The sequence below is a fragment of the Artibeus jamaicensis genome, unplaced genomic scaffold (assembly GCF_021234435.1).
Source record: "Artibeus jamaicensis isolate MK-2021 breed Jamaican fruit bat unplaced genomic scaffold, CSHL_Jam_final contig_484, whole genome shotgun sequence".
Classification (NCBI taxonomy): domain Eukaryota; kingdom Metazoa; phylum Chordata; class Mammalia; order Chiroptera; family Phyllostomidae; genus Artibeus; species Artibeus jamaicensis.
This window is the reverse complement of record NW_026521859.1, coordinates 12,443,062-12,466,742: the sequence shown is the minus strand read 5'-3', so window position 1 is coordinate 12,466,742 and position 23,681 is coordinate 12,443,062. Positions and strand designations below refer to the sequence as shown.

The 23,681-nt window shown below is 47.1% G+C and overlaps 1 protein-coding gene across 2 annotated transcripts in view; it reads right to left on the bottom strand.

The window, feature by feature from the left end:
- CCND3 (cyclin D3) overlaps nucleotides 1-23,681 on the bottom strand; it is a 93,423-nt gene that overhangs the window by 1,333 nt on the left and 68,409 nt on the right. The window contains exons 1-4 of one of the 2 annotated variants that reach the window (XM_037154920.2): nucleotides 4,942-5,328; nucleotides 3,852-4,067; nucleotides 887-1,046; nucleotides 253-389 (exon numbers count right to left, since the gene is read on the bottom strand). In XM_037154920.2, the coding sequence (XP_037010815.1) occupies nucleotides 253-389; nucleotides 887-1,046; nucleotides 3,852-4,067; nucleotides 4,942-5,139 (711 nt within the window). In that variant the 5' untranslated portion in view covers nucleotides 5,140-5,328. Of the gene's footprint in view, nucleotides 1-252; nucleotides 390-886; nucleotides 1,047-3,851; nucleotides 4,068-4,941; nucleotides 5,329-23,681 lie in introns of those variants that run through there. The other variant, XM_037154927.2, reaches the window with a different exon arrangement.

Sequence of the window (23,681 nt, the reverse complement as noted above, 5' to 3'; positions counted from 1 at the left end):
ATCTGACACCAAACCCCCACCCCCGCTCCTGCACACCATTTGCCTGGAATAGTGCCTGTCCTTCAGCTGGCCCAAGACTACTTGCTGTCCACACCAAGGCAGGAGATAAAGGCCAAAGAAGCCCCAAGGGCAGGCTACATGAAACCAGGAATGTGGATCAGGTTAAAATGGACGCCTCCCTCTGCTGGAGGCTCAGGGAATAGCGGTGCTTTGTGAAGTTAACAGGCTGCCTCCCAGCTGCCCAGCACTCACCACTTCAGTGCCTGTGATCCCTGCCAGCAGCTCCGTGAGCTCATCTCCGGATATGGAGCAGGCACCCAAGCCTTGCACTGCAGCCCCAATGCTGCCTGTGGCGATCATGGATGGTGGATACATGGCAAAGGTATAATCTTGGAAAGAGGGAGAGGGAACTGTGAGACAAGGACAACATCAAGACTAACAGCCAGCATAAATAGAGCAGGGGTCATTCTGGAAAATGCCTGCAGTGAGCAGTGTAAGACTCCCAGGGGTCAGGGAGAAAGGTGGACAAGGTCCTCTCCTAGAGTGTTGGGGTGAACAGCAGACTGTGTGGGTCAGGTCCAGGGTAGTCCTTAAGTGATCCTGGCTAGGAACCAGAGTGAAATGAGTCCCTGGCCTAGAAACAAAACTAGGGTCAAGGGACCAGAGTTCTCTCCAGCCCTGAGTCCCTACTTACATATGTACTTAGGTCTCTAAGATCCCACATGGCTCTGTGTTCTACTTCTTTCCTGTATTGAAACTGGAGGTTCAGAGGGGATATAATTTTCACAAATTCTGAAAGGCATGTAAACCAGAACTTCCTAGTTACTGCTGATCCTTCAGTCTTGATTTTCCTGATTCAGCAAAAAATGTACCTAGAGATAATTACCTGTGGCACAGAGGGCCAAAAAGGTCTGAGCATGCTTTTTGACCAAGGCCTGTCGGTCACTGGGCAGAGAAAGCCGGTGCAGAATCAGGGCCAGGAAATCATGGGCAATCACAGCAGCCAGGTCCCACTTGAGCTTCCCCAGGACCAGCACCTCCCAGTCCTGGAGGATGGAGAAGAAGGTGGGGTCAGTGGCTTAAGATGGGAAGGTGGTAAAGCAGAAGGAAGCCCACCAACCTTGAAGGTCAAGACCCCTATTCTGCTTCTGGGCGATGGGGGAGTCCAGGGCAGAGAAAAGCCAGGACATTTACTTTGAGCATCTATTCATCAGTTACCAGGTGCCAGACTACATGCTGTACATGAATTTTTAATCCTATTTGGTTCTTTGGGGGGCCAATACAGGCCTTCTCCTGACTTCATCCGGGGCTCTGGGCACTTCTCCAAGCCAGGACTGAAAGAGAAGACTGAAGCAACAGATACACCAGCATCGCCATGAACTTGAGGCTCCAAGGATTTGTAAACGGGAAAAATCACCACTAGCCTCTCCCCCAGCTCTGCATCCCAGGCAAACCTACACCTCTTGAAGAAACTGGAGTGAGCACGAGCCACTGAACCAGCCCTGAGGTTCCTCAAAGGGAAGGTTGCCCAACCCAGCCCACATCCCCTTGGTGGGACACGAGGGTTGGGCCCTGAGTTATAGCACCCCGCTCCACCCCCTTTAGCTGGAACCCATAGTGCCTAGTGCCATTTGAGTCTCAGATGGGGAGGCCAGGATGGGTCTGGATGATCCCTGAGACCAAACCCTATCTCCACCTGCCCAAGCATGCACACCCCTCCTGGGTCCCAGGGGGAGGCTGAGAGCCCCACCCCAATCCACTCGTCTGGGGTTCTCAGCCGTGGCCCCATTTTTGAGTTGCACACATGAAAATTTCTTCATTGTTTTATCTCAGGAAGGAACTCACGGGCTTGACCCCTTGCTAATGCAGAAATGGCAACCCCACCCAACCTCTCCCAGGCCCCGCCTCAGTGTCATCCTCCCAAATCAGCCCCAAGCCTCTCTCACAGGGCCCCACAGAAAAGAGCCTGGCCTGAAGCCAAAAGAAGTTGAGCAGAAAAGCTAGCATTATATTCCTGGTGCTTTTCCCAGGGGCTCAAAACTCCTAACTCAGAAGTGAACAGAAAAGTTACTGCCTGGAAGGCAACTTGGGAGTGGGGCTCACCCTGCAGGGAGGCATGGGGTCCTGTGTGAAGGAGGGTGGCCACCCTACCCTGTATCCAGGCAACCCCTGAGAATCGAGCCCTAGTTTGGCAGACCCTAGGAGGGATTAGTTGTTGTAGCTGGCAGCTTCTGTCATACCCCCAGGCCTTTAAGGCCACCTGGGCTAGCCAGGAGACCCAGATTCTTCCTCACCCTTCCTGCTGAGCAGGACACTTCCTTCCTTCTGTAGGCCTCAGCCTTCCCCGCCGCACAAGCATTTGGATGAAGTTCTCGGAGGTCCCTTCCGATTCTTACCTTCTAGGAAGCCATCTGCACGCACTACCCCCAGCTCAGGCAGAGGGAGTAGGGGAAAGAAAACTTTTTGTTGTTCTAAAAAACTTCCCTCATACAAAGGCACACATACCATCCCAATCTTTTCACAAAAAATGAAGTCCCCTTCTACCTTCCAGCCCAAAGCCCTCTGAAAACATCTTGCTTGCTGGCCCTGGAAACCATCTCCACCTTCAGACTTGCCAAAACTACCAGATTCATCACAAAGAGCTGTGGGGCCTCCCAGATTCCCAACTCCGGCCTCCTACTCCCATCTCTCAGAGCTACTTGGCAGGAAGAGGAATCCTGTTCCTGGACAAGCAGCAGTCGGGGGCCCCAGTACCCTGGCTTCCCGGCCAGCCAATCACAGCAGCCTGCATGCTGCCCTCCTCCCCGGGAGATGGGGCCCAGAGACTCCTCTCAGGGTCAGAAGACTTGCCAGTGCAGAGCAAGGTTGAGGAAGGTGCCCACTCACCCACCCTCTCCCGCAGATGCCCCCAGAGGTGATCCGCACATCCTAAATAACCTCTTCCAGATCCGAGCAGCTCCCCCACCTCCTCTCCAGGCTTTGGGAAAAGAGAACGGGTGACTTTCCTGCCCTACCTCGGAAGAACCCACCCCAAGTTCCCAGCAAGAGGCCCAGGGAGCCACTTCCCAAACCACAGGAGTGACAGCAGCTCCCCACAGGGTTATGAAAGACCTTGGTCAGAGTGGGCGGGCCAGGGGAGGGGGCATCATTATCACATCGGAAGCAGCTGCAGTTCAGCTCCCTGTCTGTCCCTTGGCTCTGGCCTTTGGCTAAGGAAAAGGGAGAGATGATTCCACCAGGCCTGAGGCAGCTGCTGAAGTTCCTCAGAATGAGGATTAGGAAGGAGCCGTCTCTTCTGGGATATAAGAGGAAGGAAATAAGGTGAGATGAATGAAACTCCCTGGCCCTTCCTCAGAGCAATTGGGGCTGGGCTTTAATCTGCTCTGGGAGGCTTTTCAATCACAAAGTCCACACTGGAATAAAGACTCACCCAAAGCAGTCCCCCTCCCCCACATGAAAAGCACATTCCACTCACCCACTCCAGTGGGGGTGTGCAGGCGTGTCCTGCTGCTGCCAATAAATAACTCATGATGGTTGTGTAAACCCAGAGGCAAAGTATTAGTGAGTGTAGACATGCAGTTTGACTTGTTGCTATCTGGGGGAAAGACCAAGGAGTGGCACCCCCTGGAGGTCAGGAGAAGGGAAGTTAGTTCATGCTGTCAGCTTAAGCCTGGGCTAGGGTGGGGGGCTACTCTACCATCACACCACACTGTCCCGTCTTTTGTCCGAATATAAGGTCTCTTTGGCCCTGAGCCCTTCCCCAGGGGCAAGAAAGCCTGAGGTCTTAGCTTTCCTTTTCCTCTGTAGGGGAGAAGCTGTATGTGCTGGGGGCGGGGGAGTTACGCACGCACCCGCATCTGGCGGGGAGAGACAGCGTGGTCGGTGTAGATGCACAATTTTTCGATGGTCAGTGGAGTAGTCTCGCGCAACTTGGAGGCCAGCAGCATGCAGACTGCCCCCAGGAGCTGCAACTGCGCCTTGGGGGTGGGGACACAGGACAGGTAGCGATCCAGGTAGTTCATGGCCAGGGGGAAGACTTCCTCCTCACAGCGCTGCTCCTCACATACCTGGGCGGGGAGGACACACAGTCACTTCTGGGCAGGGGCTTGGAAAGCACAGAATCACTAAAGGTCAAAGGAGGGTCGCTGAAGGGAAGTAGGAGTGGAAGCAAAAAATGGGGAGGGGGGAAATGTGCTTACAATGACAAGGACTAAGACGGAGGATGCGCTTTCCCCAAGGTTACTCCCCCCACTTCCTTAGTGTTGCTTCCTTCCCCCCTCCAAGGGATGGGGGGGGGGGGGTGGGTTAAGCCAGAGGCTGCCTTAAGAACTCAAAACTGAGACTCCCCTCCCCCATGGTGATGTCCAAGAGTTACCCACGGTAGCCAAAGAGCTGAGACGTTACCCCCATTACCCCCACGCACAGAACCAAAAGGAAGGGAGGAGACTCCTGCCACTGCCTCCCGCACTTTTCATTTCCCTGACGCCGGAACAGCGCGCGCGCCACCCCCACCGCCTATCCCCGCCAGAACCCCGCGACAGACACAGGAACCGGCTCCGGGCGGGGGTGGGGGCGGCTGAGCCCAGGGTTTTCCAGGAGCGCTCTTTCAAGACGGGGCGGGAAAGGGAGGCAGGAGACTCCAAAGAAGCCGGAGGGAATAACGTGGACCCTGTCCCGCTTTCCTGGCCGGAAGAGAGGATTAGTTAGGGTGCCAAACCACTGGCAGGCAAAGTTGGGGTTGGGGAAGGGAAAGAAAAAGGAACACTACAGAGGCGGCCGGCTAGGGTGCCGAGTAAAAGAAAGGTCAGGCCCAGGGGTCTGGGCAACTGAAGCATCTCGCTGATTGTTGCTGAGATCAGGATGTCCCAAAAGGGCGGCCCTGGGATGTCCGGAGCCGAGGACGTGGGGCGGCGGGGGAGGGGAGCCAAGTCCAGGAGGTACCTCCAGCATCCAGTACGCCAGCATCTTCCGCATGTGAGGCTTGATCTCCCTCTGCACGCACTGAAAGTAAGAGGCGCCGGGCACGTAGCGCTCCTCCAGACGGAGCAAACTCTGCAGGACACGCTGGTCCCCTAACAGCCGCGGGTCCGGCCCGGCCCGGGGCGCGTGCCGGGTGCCCTCACAGCACAGCAGCTCCATATTTCGGCAGCGCACGGGAAGGACGGGAGTGCGGGCTCGCGAGCCAGAACGCAGGCGGCGGGCCGGGAAGCGCGGGGTGCGGACTTGCTGCTCGTGCTGGCACTGCGCGGTGGAACCCCGGCCCGCCTGCGCCAGCGCGCGCCGCTTCCCTGACAGGCGCCCGGCCCCTCGCGACGATGTAGCAACGGTGGAATGCTCTAACGTCACACGTTCCAAGGGGCGGGACCGCGGCGCCCCAGACGGAAAGGGCTGGCGGGCGCCCCACCCCCTCTACCCCGGCGGCCGCATTGGTCGCCAGAGCGCGGGCCTGCCGGCTTCCGGTTGCCCCGCGCCCTTCAGACCACCCGGTGGAGAGAGCTTTCTTGGAAGTGGACCTCTTCCCCACCAACGAGCCCTCTAATCTCACTTCTCTGACCCAGGAAAGAACTTTTCTCCAAAGGATATTCATTCATTGGTCAAACCCTGCTTCACCCGCTGCTTGCTCTAGGGAACATAAAAACTAATAAAATAACTAGTTCTTAGCGAACACTGTTCTAAGTACTGTGCAATAACAAATCCACAAAGACTCAATGACTTAGGTATTACACTTATTTTGCAGATAAGGAAACTGAAGCATACTAACAATTATTAGTCTGCTGCAGAGGTAGGGCTGGGAAGCCGGCGGTCTGACTCCAGAATCTGCTCTCTACCATTAGAACCCCATTGCTACTGCATTGCTGCTGTGATTCCAAAGGCCGCACCATCTGCACGGCCTCAGAGCTGCTTAGAAATGCAGACTCTTAGGCCTCTGCCTGACCTGCGGGATCAAAATCTGCATTTCAACAAGACCCCCGCTGATTCCTGTGCACATTCAAGTGTGAGAAGGCCTGGTCGAAATCAGCACATTACAGAAATACAAGAGGAGGGAAAGGCCATGGTTTCAAGGCCTCACCTTGTCGTTAAGTCTGCTGTGTGGCCTTGGACAAGCCCTGAAAGTTGGCCTTAGGTTCTGTTTGAGGAAAACGTGGGCGGAGAAACTAGATCCTCTCTGAAAGAGTTTCTTCCTCAGACTCTATAAAATCCTCCTACTGCCATTTCTTCTACTTCCCAAATTTTGGATTACTTTGTAATTTCCCCCAAGCTGGATTCCACATGACCAAGAGGCAGACCACAGGCCTCCAGTAATGCTCCCAGTGGGAGGCAGCCTTGGGGAATTCCTGCCTTTCCAGAGGTCCCCCTGAGGGAAAGGACACTAAGGAAATGAGTTACTGGAGTAACAACATTGTCTAGAAGAGGAGGGTTCTCTGAGAAACAGGTTCTCAATGAATTGTTCTTTTTTATATAATAAACTGTAGTTCTAATATCATGGAAATACTCATTTGTGCTGTAGAGGACTGAAATACAGATTAAGCCACACACAAAAAAGGAAAATAATTACTTGAAATTTGACCACTCAGAGATAACCTTTCAAAATGTAAATATTTTTCTAAAATTGTTGTACTTTTAAAAATGAGATCATTGAAAACTGTTTTATAAGCTTTTTTCCTCACTTAAAAAATTGCACTGTTAGCACTTTTCCATGTCATTAATATTCAACATTATTTTTAATGATTACAAGTATGCCATTAAAGGAAGGCATTTTATCAAACATGTACTGTTGGAAATTTAAGCCATTTCTAGATCTTCCTTGTAAGAGAATAGTGTGAAATATTTTTGTGTACACCCATGATTATCTCTAGAAGTGAATTTTTACAAGTAGAATTTCTCAATCTAAAGTTATGAACTATTCTAAGGAGTTTTTTTTTTAGATATTTCCAAATTTATTTTTCAGTTATAGCTGGCATACAATATTATACTAGTTTGGGACATACAACATAGTGGTTAGCCATTCACATAAGTACGAAGTGAACCCTCCATAAGACTGTATTACCCATCTGACACCACACAGTTATTACAATGTCACTGACTATATTCCCTATACTGTACTTTACATCCCTGTGATGACTTTTATGATTGGCCATTTGTACTTCTTAATCCCTTTCACCTTTCTCCCATTTCCCCAAAGTCCCTCCCATAAATCTCATTCTAATTTCCCTGCTAAGAGGCTGAACCAATCTAATGAACAGACATTAGACATCTACATTTTTTTTAAAATTTTATTTATTTATCTTTAGAGGGGAAGGGAAGGAGAGAGCGAGAGAAACATCAATGTATGGTTGCCTTTTCATGCGTCCCCTGCTGGGAATTGGCCTGCAGGGAACTGGCCTGCAACCCAGGAATGTGCCCTGACTGGGAATCGAACCGCGATTGTCTGGTTCGCAGGCCGGCGCTCAATCCACTGAGCTACACCAGCCAGGGCTGACATCTACATTTTTTTAAAAACCCTCTGCCAACTGGAAAAGTGAAGTGTACTTTATCAGTAGTAAAATACACATGTATTTGTTTTCCGTTCAAGAGCTGTTGTCCCAGCACGTGTGTCACGCACGCCATCCAATCGTGTGAACCTTTTGCTCCTACCTTCCAAAGCACAAAAATGAGCTGTTAGTTAATTAATCATAACACTGCACTCTTCATTAAAGAGAACAACATATTTAAGATTACAGAGAATAGACATGAAGTTATGGGGAGATAAAGATGTTGAAGTGTAAGAGGTTTTTTAGGGTACAGGAGAACTAAAATATATAGCTTTTGAAATAAGTACATAACCAGGAACCAGATCTGCCCAGAAGGATTTCTTTACTTTCAGAATTACTGAGTAGCACTGTTCGGGTTATAAGGTTGTTTATCTTTGATGAGAAAGTAAATGACCATTTAGAAAATATTTTCCAGTTTCACTGAGGTGTAACTGTCATGTATCACTGTATTAGTTTAAGGTGTACAACATGACTTAGTATATGTGTAAATTGCAAAATGATTACTGCAATAAGTTTAGTTAACATCTACTACATAATTACAACTTTTTTTCTGATCAGAATTTTTAAGATCTTTTAGCACCTTTCAAGTATACAATACAAAACCACTAACTATCGTCCCTGTGTTGTACATTATGTTCCCGGCACTTATTTATCTAATAGCTGGAAGTTTGTACCTTTTAACCACATTCACCCATTTTGCCTTCTTCCAGTTCCTACCTCTGACAACCACCAATATGTTTTCTATTTCCCTCAGTATGGAGTTTTACATTCCACATATACATGAAGTCATATAGTATTTGTCTTTCTCTGACTTATTTCATTCAGCATAATGCCTTCAAGGTCCATTCATGTTGCTGGAAATGGCAAGATTTCCTTCTTGTGTGTGACTGAAATAATATTCCACTGGACAGATGCCTCAGATGTTCTTTATGGAGAAAGAAAACTGGTGAGATGAAAAGCAGTTTTATAGTAATAATACTTTCAAAATTCATTGGACATTTATATTTCTTATGAAGATAATGACCTATTCATTCCCTTTGCCCATTCTTTTATAGAGATACTTGTTATTCTTATTGATGTATAAGTGCTCATACTTTTGAAAAAATTTTTTAAAGATTTGTATTTATTTATTTTGAAAGAGAAGGGAAGGAGAAGGGGATGGAGAGAAACATCAGTCAGGGGGTTGCCTCTCGCATGCCTCCTACAGGACCAATCCGTAAGGGAAGAATACAGAACCCAAGCTTGTGTCCTGACCTTGAATAGAACCCGCGACCTTTCGCTTTGCAGGCCAGTGCCCAACCTACTAAGCCATGCCAGTCAGGGCACTCATTATATTTTAAAGATACTCTTTTTAAATTTTTTCTTTTATCATATATCTTACAGATTTTTTTAGTTCACTGTTTGCCTTTTATTTTTGGCTTATGGTAGAGTTATTGTTCTTATTTTTTAAATGATTTTAGCCCTGGCTGGTGTGGCTCAGTGGATTGAGTGACAGCCTATGACCTGAAAGACTGCCGGTTTGATTCCAGTCAGGGCACAGGCCTGGGTTTCCAGCCAGGTCCACAATTTGGGGCATGAGATGCAACAGATCTATACACCTCTCACACATTGACGTTTCTGTCCCTCTCTTTCTCCCTCCTTCCCTTCTCTCTAAAAATAAATAAATATTAATAAAAATTAATTATTTTAGAAAGAGAGAAACATCAACTGGTTTGTTCTACTTATTTATGCATTCATTCACTGGTTGTTTCTTGTATGTGCCCTGACTGGGGATTGAACCTGCAACCTTGGCTTATCAGTGGTGACACTTAACCAACTGAGCTATCTGGCCAGTGCTGGTAGAGTTATTTTTTTTTTTAACAAATAGAAAGTTTTATTTTTATGTAGCCTTATTTACTAATATTTTGTTTAAGGACTTCTGCCTTTGAAGCATGACTTCCCCACTGTAAAATTATACAATTACTAGAAGAAAAGGTAGGAAATACTTATAGATGATTTTTTTAATACCATGGAGCTTGTTGAAAGTGCAGATTTCTGGGCTCTGCTTCAGGGCTTTATTTCTTGTTTTTAAAACTTCATTTACTTATTTTTAGGAAGAGGAGAAGGGAGGGACAAAGAGAGAGAAAAAAATATTGATTGGTCATCTCTCATGCCCCAAGGGTGGGGTGGGGTAGGGGTTGTTCAACCCAGGCATGTGCCCTGACCAGGAATTGAACTGGTGTGCTTTTGGTTGTTGGGACCACATGAATTCCACTGAGCCACACCAGTCAGGGCAGGCCTTTTCATTCTTCAAGTCTATGATGAGGCTCTGAAAATATGCACTGTCAAGAGTATATACAATACAAGTTTTATTTTTAATGTGTAAATTGTTACCTACATTTATTCAGTGTATAACATTAGGTGAGGATCTATTTATTTCCCCCAATTATCATCCAATACATCCTACAGCACTGATTTAACAATCTGTTCTTTAGTTCATTCACTTCCCTGTTATAAGTGCTACTGGGTCTGGTTCTTGCATCTTAGATGATGCCTTGTTTTAATCATTCACAGCTAAAGACTTTCATGGAGAAGTAGCCCTCAGAATTCCTGCCACTTTTGCCTAAGAAATCTCAGCTGGTCTTGATCCAATTAACAGGGATAAGGGTGCTTACTAAAGACACCAAAAGCTCATTTAGTCTGAAATAACCACTGCCCTCCACTTCTGGAGAGAACTGATTTTCAACTGTAGCAAAAGGGATGCAAGTTAGATAACAGGGAAAACTCCAATTAGACGATGATATAGGATGAAGAGAGAGTTAGCAGAATCTTCTCTGCAGATCTCCAAAAGCATGCCAGGGCCTCTATGGCCCTCCCCATCTCCTCAATCCCCTCTTCCATCACCAGTCAGCCCTGATCCTCTGACTGGTTTTGGTCCTCTGCTCAGTTTATTCCTCCTTCAAGGCCCAGCTGAGATTTCATCTCCTCCAGGAAAGCGACCTGGAACAATCCAGCTACAGGAACCACCTCTCTGGCCTCCCAATCCTACAGATCCCACTGTACATGCCCTACATTTGGCTGGTGCTTCTGGACCTGCTCTCTCTCCCCACGTGGAGTGTAAATGCCTATAAAGGGGAAGACAGTCCACATGTACTGACCTCCAGCTGTTTTCCAGGCCTTGGGCAGGATTTTTACAGTGCACCGTCTCACCCTCCACGAATGGTTTTTGGATGGGAAAACTAAGGTATACTGGAATTACACCAGATTTTGCCATGTATAATACGCACTTTTTTTGCACCCAAATTTTTGAGGGAAAAATAAGGATGCGCATTATACATAAATAGTATTAATTCTGTATCTATATACATGTTTTTAATTTTTATTTATGCTTAGGCATTAAAAGTATAACTCTAGGAAGCAATAACGATATCTGTATGCAAAATAATACCTTAGAACAGGATAATCGGTTTTGTTTCTGAATATAAATTAATTAATTAATTAAAAAAATTAAAATTAAAGATTTCTTTCCTGAAAGTTTGGTCCAAAAATGTACGTACTCATTATACACTGCCAAATATGGCAAATAACTTACTAAAGGTCTATTTAGCTCCTTCCAAACTACCCTTTTAAATCCTGCACTGCTCCTTGTGGGGCAGGGATGGTGTCCCGTGTGCCTGGTCTGCTCCACAGGACCAAGCACTGTGCGGTGACCACAAGTGACAGTGGGAGCCCTAGCCTGAATGCTCACTGTGTTCCAGTGCTCACTGTTCACACCTGGTATGTACTAAACCGTCCCACTTTCACATCGACTTTATGAGAAGTGTACAATTATTTCCCCACCATGTTATGGAAAGGGAAACCCATACTCAGAGTAGCTAAGCAATTTGCTCAAGGTCACACAGCTAGAAAGTGGCAAAAGCAGGATTCGATCACTCCAGTGTGGCTTCAGCGTCTGTGCTCTCAACCATTTCACTCTACTGCCTCCTGTGTTGCTCCATGGGTGTGTTCTAATTTGTTAGGTGCTGATCTCTCAAGGAAGGGACACAGAGACTGCCCAGTCCTGGAAGCCAGGACATGAACCTGCACCCTGGGGAAGGGAGCTTCCGGTGAGCAGGGAGTTTTGAGGGGCTCCTGTGCCTTGCCGCTGGCTGGCACTGCGATGCCCAGAGCCAAGTGGGCCATCCTAGACCTGTAGGACCAAGGCGCCTGTCACCTACAAGCCAGCTGTCCTCCGAGGAGACAGGTGAGTTCAATGCAGGGCCAACACACAGGAGTTTCTGGAAGGTTAGCTAATCTGCCCCAGGAACTTCAGTCACTTCCACCTCAGGAATAGAGAAGCTCCCCTAGTTTTTTCATAAAGAAAGAAAAAAACAAGACAAAGCAATGACCATAGCCAAAGGGAGGAGGAGTTTCTGCCCAGAAGCATTAAATTAGAAAACATTACTCAATAAAAATGGCAAAATAAACATGTATAAAGGACTCAGGACAAAGGCAAAGGGGGGTTGGATTGAGGGTGGGAGTTTGGGGTGGGTGGTGCGGGGGGAAGTGGTGGTGAGAAAATGGAGGCAACTGTACTTGAACAATAATAAAAAAAATAAGTAAAAATAAAATGGCAAAATAGAAGAGGGGTGGGAGTGGAACGTCACGGGCCAGATGAAAAGCCCCAAGGAGGCTCTGGCTGGGTAACTGGGTTGGGACATCGTCCTGCTGCACAAGGTTGCGGGCTGGATCCCCAGTGGGGGTGCACACTGGAGTCCACCAGTGAGTGCACACCCGGGCAGAGCAGCAGATCGATGCTGTGTCTGTCTCTCTCTCCCCCTAAAATCAATCGATAAAAATAAAATTTAAAAAACAGGGGAGAAGGATACAATGCTTTCTTCCAACTCTTTACCACTGAAATGTCCCCATCTGAGAAAGGAGATGAGAGGGTGAACAAGGTGATGGGTGAGGCCCTTCGCCCCATGGTCTACACTCCATGGCTCCATTACCTTCAGACAGACTGAGATGACAGGTGGAGGCCAGGCAGCCTTGGAGCTGGGGAGAGGGTCCCCTAAACAGAAAGGTGGACAAGGCTCGAGACTCAGGCCGCTGGTTCCATGGCTGGTGACTTTGAGGGAGTTACTAAAACCTCTGAGTCTCTGTCCTCTGTTGTCCTGTGAGGATAGTAACTGTCTTTACTCCACAGAGAGGCTGTGAGGACTAAACAGACAGAAAAATACCTTGCTCATGCCTGGCACATAGCAAGCATTCAAAGATGGTATTTGCTGTTGCTGTTGTCATTATTTCCTCTCTCAAGGAGTGCCCTTTCTGCTGTGGACATGCACCCAGAACCCCTGAGGGAAAAGCAGAAGTTTGAGCAGCAGAAGCCCTGCTCCTAGGCGGCAGCTCTAGCAAACTGAGATGACCCAGCTCCCAATGTGAAGTGCATGGTCTGGGCATGGTGAACACTGTAGGGTCCTGGGCCATACCGCTCTGCCACTCCATGCTCACCGGCTGTGTGACTCTGGGCAAGTTACACCACCTCTCTGTGCCTCAGTTTCTTTTTCTGCACATGGAAATAATAGTAGTACCTCCCCTAAAGAGTGACCTGGGGGATGCAATGGCCTCATTTGTATGAAATACACTTCACAGTGCCTGGCATATGGTGAGCCCTTTAAAAAAAGCTGGTTGTGATTATGGTACTTAAAAGCACAAGTTTCTTAGCTTATATGGACTATTTATGATAACAAACGTAATACATATCATGGGTATGGAGGCAGCTAGAAAATGAAAAAATGTCAAGGATTACTATTGCAGTGGAGAAGATTTGGCAACTTCTGTGCTTCAAAAAAGGGCGAAGAGTGTCCGGTCGACAAAACGATCGCGTGCACTGCAGGTGGCCCAGTGCACCGCCGCTGCGTGCCACTGCTTTCTGAGAAGCGGAGAAACCTGCCTGGACACTATTTCGTCCCAACTTTTACATGGGAATATTTCCGACCAAAAGGAAAGCTGCAAAAAGAGTAGCGAACACAGACATACCCTTCACCTAAATTCATAGTTCGGTCTGTGTCTCCTGAGAATGAGACAGTCTCCCGCAGAACCACAGAACAATGAGGAAAATTTACTCTAACACAGCCCATAAATTATCTATGTGCAAAGCTCCTCAGCTGTTCCAATAGTATCCTTTTACAGCTTTTTCCTTCTCAACCCAAGACTGAACTAAGGATCTTGTTTTCATTGTTACCCCAACTCCTTAATCTCCTTTAATCTAAAATAATCACTGTCCTTTTTTTAAAAAAAAGGCCTTGATAATACTGGTATTTTAAAAAAGATTTATTTATTTATTTTCAGAGAGAGGGGAAGGGAGAAAGATAGGGAGAGAAACACCAATGTGTGGTTGCCTCTCACGTACTCCCAGCTTGGGACCCGGCCCACAACCCAGGCATGTGCACTGACTGGAAATTGAACCAGTGACCCTTTGGTTCGCAGGCTGGTGCTCAATCCACTGAGCCACGTCAGCCAGGGGAAAAAAATACTGATATTTTTGAAAGCCAACTGTTTTATACAGTGTGCTCCAATCTGTATTTGTCTGATTGTTTTCACCTGATTTGATGAGGATTAAATAATTTTGGTAGCAATATTCCATAGGTGACATGGCTAAATGTATATTTTATAGTGGAAAATATCAAGAATGAAACCAAGCCAAACATAATTTTACTTGTTCTTCGAGGATTCAGAAGATACTTTAGGGCTTAGAGTATTCCAGGTAACTGTTCTAAGCATCTGCTATACTTGTACAGTATTTCAAATCGGTAATCTTCAAAAGTTCTTGCCGGTCCATTCCTCAGTAAAAACAGTTTCAGCATACTCTGCCAATATATTTGGAATACTTAACTTATGAATTATGTCCATCCCTGCTACTCTAATATATTATGTACATTATAGGACACACTAAGAATGCTAAAGAGTAAGCCAAAATTACATAGATTAAGTTGAATTTTTCACATTTTTCTTCCTACTTTATAGTGGAATGTCTTACACCCAGAGTTACCATTATTTGTCTATCCAGCTCCCAAGACAGGCTTCACTATTTTTTAAAAGATTTTATTTATTTATTTTTAGAGAGAGGGGAAAAGAGAGAGAAAGAAAGACAAACATCAATGTGAGAGAGAAACATTGCACGCGCCCCAAATGGGGGTCAGGCCTGCGACCTATGCATGTGCCCCGACTGGGAATCGAACCAGTGACATTTTGCTTTGCAGGATGATGCCCAACTAACTGAGCCATGCTGGCCGGGGCAGGTTTCACTACTGATCAAGAAACTCTTTTCCCCTAAGTCTGGGTGGGCCTTAGAAATCTCCACACGGCAATCCAGGCAGAGCAAGCAAATCAGGGCTGGCCACGTGCACCGACCTGTTTGTGGTTCTGTTTCTCGGAGGAGGCGACTCCACGTGGCTGTCCAACAGGCCCCCCCTTAAACTCAGCTTCTCCAACACTGAGATCCTACTCTTCCCCCCCACAAACCTGCTCCTCCCACAGGCTTCCCCACGTCAGAAAACAGGAACTCCATCCCTTCCACTTGCTCAGGCCGAAACGGCATCATCCCGGACTCCTCTCGCAAATCCCACATCTACTCATCAGCAGAGTGTAGAGGCTCTACTTTCAAAATAGCTCCAGAATCCACCTTCTTTCCTTCCCTTCTGCTACCTCCCTGGTCCAGCTTTAAGCCTTCCTTTTCTTTACTGATCTCCCACATCCAACCCATTGCCCATTTCTGGTTGATTTCATGTCCAAAATACAGCTCCAATCCTTTGCTTTTCTCTATTTCCATGGCTACCCCCTGGTCTAAAGTGAATTATTCCTCACCTGGATTACAGGAGTGGCCTCCTGGTGGGTACCCCCAATCCACCCTTGCCCCCCTCCAGTCTAGTCCCAACACAGCGGCCTTCCGGTGGCTTTCCCTTTCACTCACAGTGAGTGCCGAAGTCCTCACGACGCCCGCAGACCCTGTGCGGTCTGCACCCTCTCACTTGCTTTGCCCTGGCCACACTGCTCTCCTGGTTGTTCCTGGAACATACCAGGTGTTCGTGTTCCCTTTGTACTTGCTGTCCCATCTGCCTGGAATGTTCTGCCCCAGGTAGCCACATGACCACGCCTTCGCTTCTTTCCGGTTTTAAAGCAAGTCTCACTCCTTGAATATCTGCTCCTGGCCATCCTGCTTCAACCTGATTCTTCCCTGGCCCTCTGACGGCTTCACCTTTCTGCTTCCCACTAAATCGCTAACAAACAATATGCTTTCCTCATGTTTACGGTTTGCCCACTCTCTCACTATCCCACCAAAACAGAATGGTACCTGGTTCATAGAATATATTCAAAAAATTTTGTTTAGATGAATGAATGAAGCAAACTGGATGTAAGAAAAACACCAGCATGAGCCACACGATAAACGGCAACTGACTGGTGGTCAGGGAGCAGGCGGGGAGGGGTGTCTTCCAAAGCCAGGAGGTGCTGCTTGGCTCCAGCCTTTTGCTGCACCGTGGGAATTCGTGTGGCCATGATTTCCTTTGTTTCCAAGGCACACGTAATGCTCCACGGACTGGATCTGAGGGTGGGGAACAGTCTGTAATCTCTAGAGCATAAGCTGCTTGTGAAAAGAAACCTCAGGTACTGGCCTGAACCTGTCAAGTCTCCTCCTTTTCATAAAGTCAGAGTGCAGCCTATATATTTACCCATTTACTTTTTGTCCCTCTTTCTGGCTGCCTGGATTCTAAATAAATGAGGCTTTCCTGTCCTATTATCCTGTTTGAGATTCCTGTCCCACAGCTACGGGTGAGGGGAGCCCCTGGGCCTCAGATGTGGATGGGTGACTCGCTGCAGCTAAACTAACCTGGCAAAACGAGCTGTGTCTCTGGGCTCTCATCTGGGAAGCAAGGAAGCGGCACTTGTCATTCTAGGCCCGAGACAGCCCTGGCGTCAGGTTAGCATCATGATTAAGTGAGCTCTGGAGTCAGGATGATGCCTGGCTCTGCCATTTACCAGCCGTGGGATCCTGGATTAGTTACTTAACTTCTCTGTCCCAGGCTTCTCATCTGCCAAATGAGCACTTACCTCATAGAGCAGTTACAGGGATCAACGTGAGAAAAGCACCTACCACCACACCAGGCTCATAGTAAGTGCTCGGTATAGGGAGCTCCCAGGCCTCAGCAGCCTTTAGGATGCTGGACATGAATCAGAGATGAGAAGCCTCTATTTTAGGGGCTTCTCTTTAGGCTTCAGTCAGCCTGAAGTAGATGACTATGATGATGCTGCATCCTGGAGAAATCCTGCGATGTCATTAAGACAGTGGGCTTGTACCTGTAACACCCACCAGAGGCAGGCAGGGGGCTTGTGTGTGATGGGAAGGGTGGGCTGCACTGGAGGTCGTAGGGGTTGGTGGTCCTGGTCATCTGAATTCCACAAGAAAGCCTCTGATGAGAGAAGTGGGGCTGTAGATGCTTGGAGAACAAGTGGGGTGTCAGAAGAGAAAAGCAGAGACTTCCGGCCAAGATGGAGGTATAGGTAGACACACTGTGCCTCCTCACACAACCAAAAGAAGGACAACAATTTAGAAACAAAATAACAACCAGAACTGACAGAAAATTGAACTGTGCAGTCGGACAACCAAGGAAATAAAACAGACACATTCATCCAGACCTATAAGTGGGGTGGAGTTGGGCTGCCAGAGAGGGGTCGTGGCACAAAAAGTGGTGGCATTGGGCGTGAAAGGCACCTCAGCCACACAAAAACAGCCACACAAAAAGACAGTGGGCGGACCCTGGGCCCACCGGTGGCAGCTGGCAGACCTTGGGCACCAGGTGGCAATGGGCAGACCAAGCAAGGCGGCAATTGTGAAGCGAGACCCTGCATGCAAGGTTGCTAACCCAGCGGTCCCACATTAACAAGCAGATAAACCAGGTGAAACTGGGGACTGAGAAAGACCACACACAACCCAGGGCCCCAGCACCAGGAAATAAAGCCTCAAAAAACTGATTGAAAACATCTGTGGGAGTTGAGATGCAGAGAGAAACTCCCAGTCTCACAGGAGAGTTCGTTGGAGAGACCCACAGGGTCCTAGAATGTACACAAGCCCACCCACACGGGAATCAGCACCAGAAGGGCCCAATTTGCTTAGGGGAAGTGGGGGAAGTAACTGAGATCCAACAGAGAGTGGATCCAACAGAGAGTCAGCTCCATTGCTTCCTCTCTGACCCTGCCCATACATACTATGTCACAACCCAGCAAAGTGGGCTGTTCCACACTGGTGAACACCTGAAGCTCCGCCCCTCACTACGTATCAGGTGCAGCCAGACCAAAAAAAATGGCTCAAATGAAAGAATAGATCAAAGCTCCAGAAATAATACAAGTAAGTGACCAAGAGACAGCCAACCTATCAGATGTACAGTTCAAAGCACTGGTAATCAGGATGCTCACAGAATTGGTTGAATTTGGTTGCAAATTAGATGAACAAACGAAGGGTATGCTAAGTGAAATACAGAAAAATGCACAGGGAACCAATAGTGAAGGGAAGAAAACTGGGACTCAGATCAATGGTGTGGACCAGAAGGAAGAAACAACCAAACAGAAAAGAATGAAAAAACAAGAATTCAAAAAAATGAGGAGAGGCTTAGGAACCTCCAGGACATCTTTAAACGTTCCAAAATCCGAATTATAGGAATGCCAGAAGCAGGAAAGGAAGAGCAACAAGTGGAAAACTTATTTAAACAAATAATAAAGGAGAACTTCCCCAACCTGGCAAGGAAACAGACTTCCAGGAAGTACAGGAAGCTCAGAGAGTCCCAAAGAAGTTAAACCCAAGAAAGAACACACCAAGGCACATCATAATTACATTACCCAAGACTGAAAATGAAGGAGAGAATCCTAGAAGCAGCAAGAGATAAAGACACAGTTACCTACAAAGGACTTCCCATTAGACTGTCAGCTGATTTCTCAAAAGAGACCTTACAGGCAAGAAGGGGCTGGAAAGAGAGTATTCCAAGTCATGAAATCCAAAGACCTACATCCAAGATTGCTCTATCCAGCAAAGCTTTCATTGAGAATGGAAGGGCAGATAAAGTGCTTCTCAGATAAGGTCAAGTTAAAGGAGTTCATCATCACCAAGCCCTCATTATATGAAATGTTAAAGGGACTTATCTAAGAAAAATAAAATAAAAAACATGTACAGTAAAATGACAGCAAACTCACAATTATTAACAACCACACCTAAAACAAAAACAAATTAAGCAAACAACTAGAATAGGAACAGAACCACAGAAATGGAGATCACATGGAGGGTTAGCAACAGGGGAGTGGGGGGAGGAGAGAGGGGAAAAAGTACAGAGAATAAGTAGCATAGATGGTGGGGAGAAAATAGACAGGGAGAGGGCAAGAATAGTATGGGAAATGTAGATGCTAAAGAACTTATAAGTATGACACAACACATGGACATGAACTAAAGGGGAAGAATGTGGGTGGGAGAGGGGGAAATGGGACAACTGTAATAGCATAATCAATAAAATATATTTTTTTAAGAAGGGAAAAGCAGGAAGGGGGTGCTCAGAGAAAGTTTCGGCAGGGTGTGGTGTGTCCCAACTGTGGGTCAAAAACCCGTGGTAGCACACCAGAGAAGTTTTGGTAGCGATAATAATAGATTACACTTGCTAGGCACCTTCTCTTAGCCAGGCACTGACTGCTTAACCAACCTTCTGGATGAGGTGTGCTATTATTACCCTCCTATTGGATGGAAACAGAGACACAGGGAAGCTAAGCATGGCCCATTGCCAGGCCCCTAGCAAGTGACTGCCTCCGTTGGGTCTCCCCAGAAGCAGACTCTAAAACAAAAATTCAAGTGAAGTAATTGACCTAGAGGTGATTCCAGGAAGCACCCATGAGTGGGGAAATGAGATGGAAGGGAAGGAAGCCACTGAAGGGTACATTGTTGAGAAAGTTGCCACTGTGGGCAAATGGAGCTCAGTCCTGTTCAGGAACTCTGGGAGGCCGTGAAAGTGCGTGCCTCTGCCTGGGAGGAACTGCACCCTGGGAGTGAGGGAGCGGGGGCACCTGCCCACCACTCCAATGGCCAGTGGTTGAGTGCTGCTGGGGATGGAGGAAGGGGCCTGCAGTTAATTACCCAGAACTGCTAGCCTTCCTGCAGGAGAGGCTAGCACAGTGGACCCTAGTAGCCAGGCCAAGCCGTCAGGCAAAGTCACAGTGCTGGCGCTTGGAAGTGGGGCTGTGCGCTCTGGAAGGATGAGCACCATGGGCACTGGGGTGGGGCCAGCTGCAGGCGCCACACTGGCAAGCCTGGGATCTGAACCCAGTCAGGCACCAGAGCCCAAGCTCTAAGCCGGAACAAATATTTCAAACAGTTTTATGCTCATTTTAAAGTTGCATGTGTGTGCACCAGAACAACAAACCTTGGGCTTTATCAGGTTTCCTTTTAAAATAAATTTACCTAATAAAAAACTGAACTTCAAAAACATTAAGCAAACAACAGTGGAGGAGGCACCTGGATGTACCAGTTGTGAGGCTGATGCATAAATGACAACTGGGAGTTCCTGGAAGAGGAATAAAAGAACAGAGCTTTGAACACCTCAGTCCCGAGTTCCTCTGTTACATGCATAGACTGGGCCAGGAGTGCAACCCAGGGAGCCTGTCTCCCACTCTGGGAAAAGAGGACCACAAGAGCCCAAACTGCTTAGGGGGCAGTTCTGAGCCCAAATGAGACAACGCACAAAAAAAGCACAACATAAATTGTGGAGTGCTCAGCAAACCTAAGGGGCCATTCTGAGGAATTGCAGGGAGGACCAGTAGGGAAGGGGGCTCCTACTCTGCGCCCCCTTTGTGTGACGCAGAGAGCCCCCACCATCACTACCCCAACCTCTGCCTCGCAAACAGCCCAGATTTTGTTGTGGCATCAGATGGTTTTGTGTTTTGGGGAGGACCGACGGTCCCTTGACTCAGAGGTTGAATCTAAATTCCTCCAAACCAGATCCCCTGGTTCGCAGTCCGGCGCTCAGTCCACCGAGCCACACCCGCCAGCCTCCAAACCAAATCCTGATCATTCCACAGCTGGTTTAGAATGGGCACTTGCCATATTCTGGCCAATAAGATGTGAGGTAACTGCCAAGGGACTTCAGTAAATGGGGTGCAAGAGCAAAACAGATTCATTCCTGCCCCGTGTGAGAATGGAGTGAAGATACTCTGATGTTTACTATATGCTTACTTTGTACCAAGCATTATTCTAAAAGTTAGAGTAAAAATACCCGATTCATTTAATCCATATAATATTAAACACCTGACAGGTTAAGCAATTTACCCAACACATGCAGCTATGGGCTTAGGAATCAGGTTTGGCTGCAGAACCCGCACTCAACCAGTGTGCTGCAACGGCTGCCGCAGCCGCGGCCACCCCACGGTGACGTGAAAAGATGCTGACACCTGAGGATGACGGCGGAAAGGCCAGAGCATCTCTCTCTCCCTGCTGGTGTTGTTGAGCTGCTGCTGAATTAACCAGTCCTGGAACCACCAACCTCTGGACTTGAGGTGAAGTATAGATGGCACGTTTTCCTTCTGTTTAAGCTGCGTGCACTCCCAAGTAAGAGTTCCTTTCTCTGCTCTCACACACGTCATGGAAGTCTTCAGTGGCAAACAGCAAAGGGCTTTACCAAACATTTAATAAAGAAGTAACCTCCATGTTATGCAAACTCTTTCAGAGAATATGAAGAGGGTTCACTTCTCAACTCATTTTTAGCATAACTTAGTTTTTCTAAACTCAACAAGAACAGTCTGAGAAAAGAAAATTACCCTCATGAACGTGAATGCAAAACCCTAAGCAATGTATTAGCGAACTGATTCTAGCAATATGTACAAAAGTGTCATAGGTTATTATGTTGATCTTATATTAAAAAATGCATGCTTAGTTTATTAATTTGGGAGAAATCAATATAATTCATCACACTAGAAGATTAAAGGGGGATTGTAATCCTATCAACAGATGCCAATTTTGATAAGATTCAAAAGCCATTCACAATAAGAAAAAACTCTTAGCAAAGCAGGGATAGGTAGGGGCGTCCTTAGTCTTACCCAAGGCACCTACTAAAACCCTGCAGCAAATGTGTTCTTCAGCAGTTGATATGCAGAAAGTAAACCAGGCCAAGTGCCCAACGCCTATGCCAGTGGGCAGGACTTCCAGGGCGGGGACACCAAGAGGTTCCTCCTCCATGACCAACTGGCCAGTCCGTCCACCCCTGGCACCAGCAAGGCCACCTGTCCCCATGTTCTCAAGGTAGATCATCTTACCACCCCTTTCAATTTGCGCATTTTTATGACTAGGACTTTCTGCTGACTCCTTGGAGTTTAAACTCTGGTGCCATCTTGGATTCCTTTCTTTCTCTGGTTTCACCTACCCAATCAGTTACCTGGCCCGACAAAACCACTGGCTGAAGCTCATGTAGGTCCTATTCTTTCTCCAGTGGGCTGTTAGCTAATTTCTCAAAATTTGCCACCATGTTTACTATGGTGAAGAATTTCTCTTCTCCTTTATAGCAGAGAACAAAGTGTCTTTCCGAGGAATCTGGCAGCACAATCTAAAATTGCCCTCTGCAACCCTGAAATGTATTTGAAGTCTAATATTCTTAGAAACATATACACATTTAGGATTCTGGTCCATAGTATAGCTATAATTGTCATGAACTAAAGATTGTATTTACTTTAAATTACTTGTGGTTAAGGAAAAGTAAACTTCATGGAAGCCATATGTAACGTGGAACTGGCAGGAGGAGTTTCAAACCCTCTTTTAAAAGGCTGGGCCTGAAGAAGAGAATGAAAAAGAAAGAAAAAAAGAAAGAGAAAGAGAAAGAAAGAAGAAGAAGAAAAAGAAAGAGAAAGAGTCTGGGCCTCCGTGACTATTGCAAAGGCTTCCCTGAGAGCCTCTGGTCTCCTCAGCGCTTCCAGATAGATCCAGATCAATGGCGCGGGGCCATCAGATTAATCTCTCACAGACACTCCTTTCATCTCCAGTCCAAGGACCTGCTTATCGGGTCAAATTTAAAGTCAGCCCCGCTGGCTTTTAAAGTTCTCCTTCAAGACGCCCTAGCTATCTTACCCAATTCTGTCTTAGCTGGAGCTCTCCAGCCCACCCTGTGGCCTTATCACCCCCCTGGCATCCTGGTCCTTGCTCCAAATCCAGCTCCTTCCTTCAAGTCCTAGCTCCTGGCCCACCAGGGTTGTATTAATTGCATTTACGATCAGGGAAACTTAAAACCAAAAGGGTCAACTGGCCCAGAGAAGGGGGCTGACTTGCCCAAGGGCACACAACCAGTTAATGATTTTTTTAAACCAGTCTCGTTGTTTCCTATCAGTGAACCCTATTCCCCCCAAAAGACTGGAAACTCCTGGGGCTAGGTCCCACACCTTTGTGCTCCCAGATCTGGTTAAGCTGCTGCAGGAGGTACTCTGCACACAGACCTGCTTTGGTTCCAGACTCCCTGCTCCTGCAATTCCCAGGCTTAGAAGGTCTTTCCTTCACCTTTTGTCAGCCATTCACACTTACAAAATCCACTTTAACATCCTCTAATGGTAGGTTATTTAGTTTTTCCCTTTTAAATTGTCATTAGTGTTATTAAACACTGAGCAAAAAACCCCAAACATTTTAGAAAAGACTCATTCTTCCCCCAAACTCACAAGCACCTGCCATTTGACTCATTCTTTTTTTTTTTTTTAATTCCCTCCAGGAGAGTTTGTATCATTCATCCTTTCATTCACTCATTCACTCATTCATTCCATAGATATTTATTGAGACTCTATCAAACACCAAGGTACTCCTGGGGCCACAGACAGTACAATGATAAATAAGACTCCTTTTCTTTTAAAGAGAAAAAAAAAATCTCCTGGGGGAAATAAAATGTACTTTGCTTTCCTTCTTAATAATTTACCTTTACTTGATTCTTTAATTAACTCAAGTATGTGGGGTTTTGGGCTTTGACTCATCATGTGGCCAGAAAGTTCCCTGAAATCAGGAATTGAATCTTGTAGTTTTGGGTATCTAAGTAAACTCAGAATATGTTCCCGTTAGTACTGGCTGTCTTGGCATAATTATGAATGCTGCCCCCTTCTCTCTCAGAAGTGTCCCAGTCTAGACTAACAAGTGTGAGT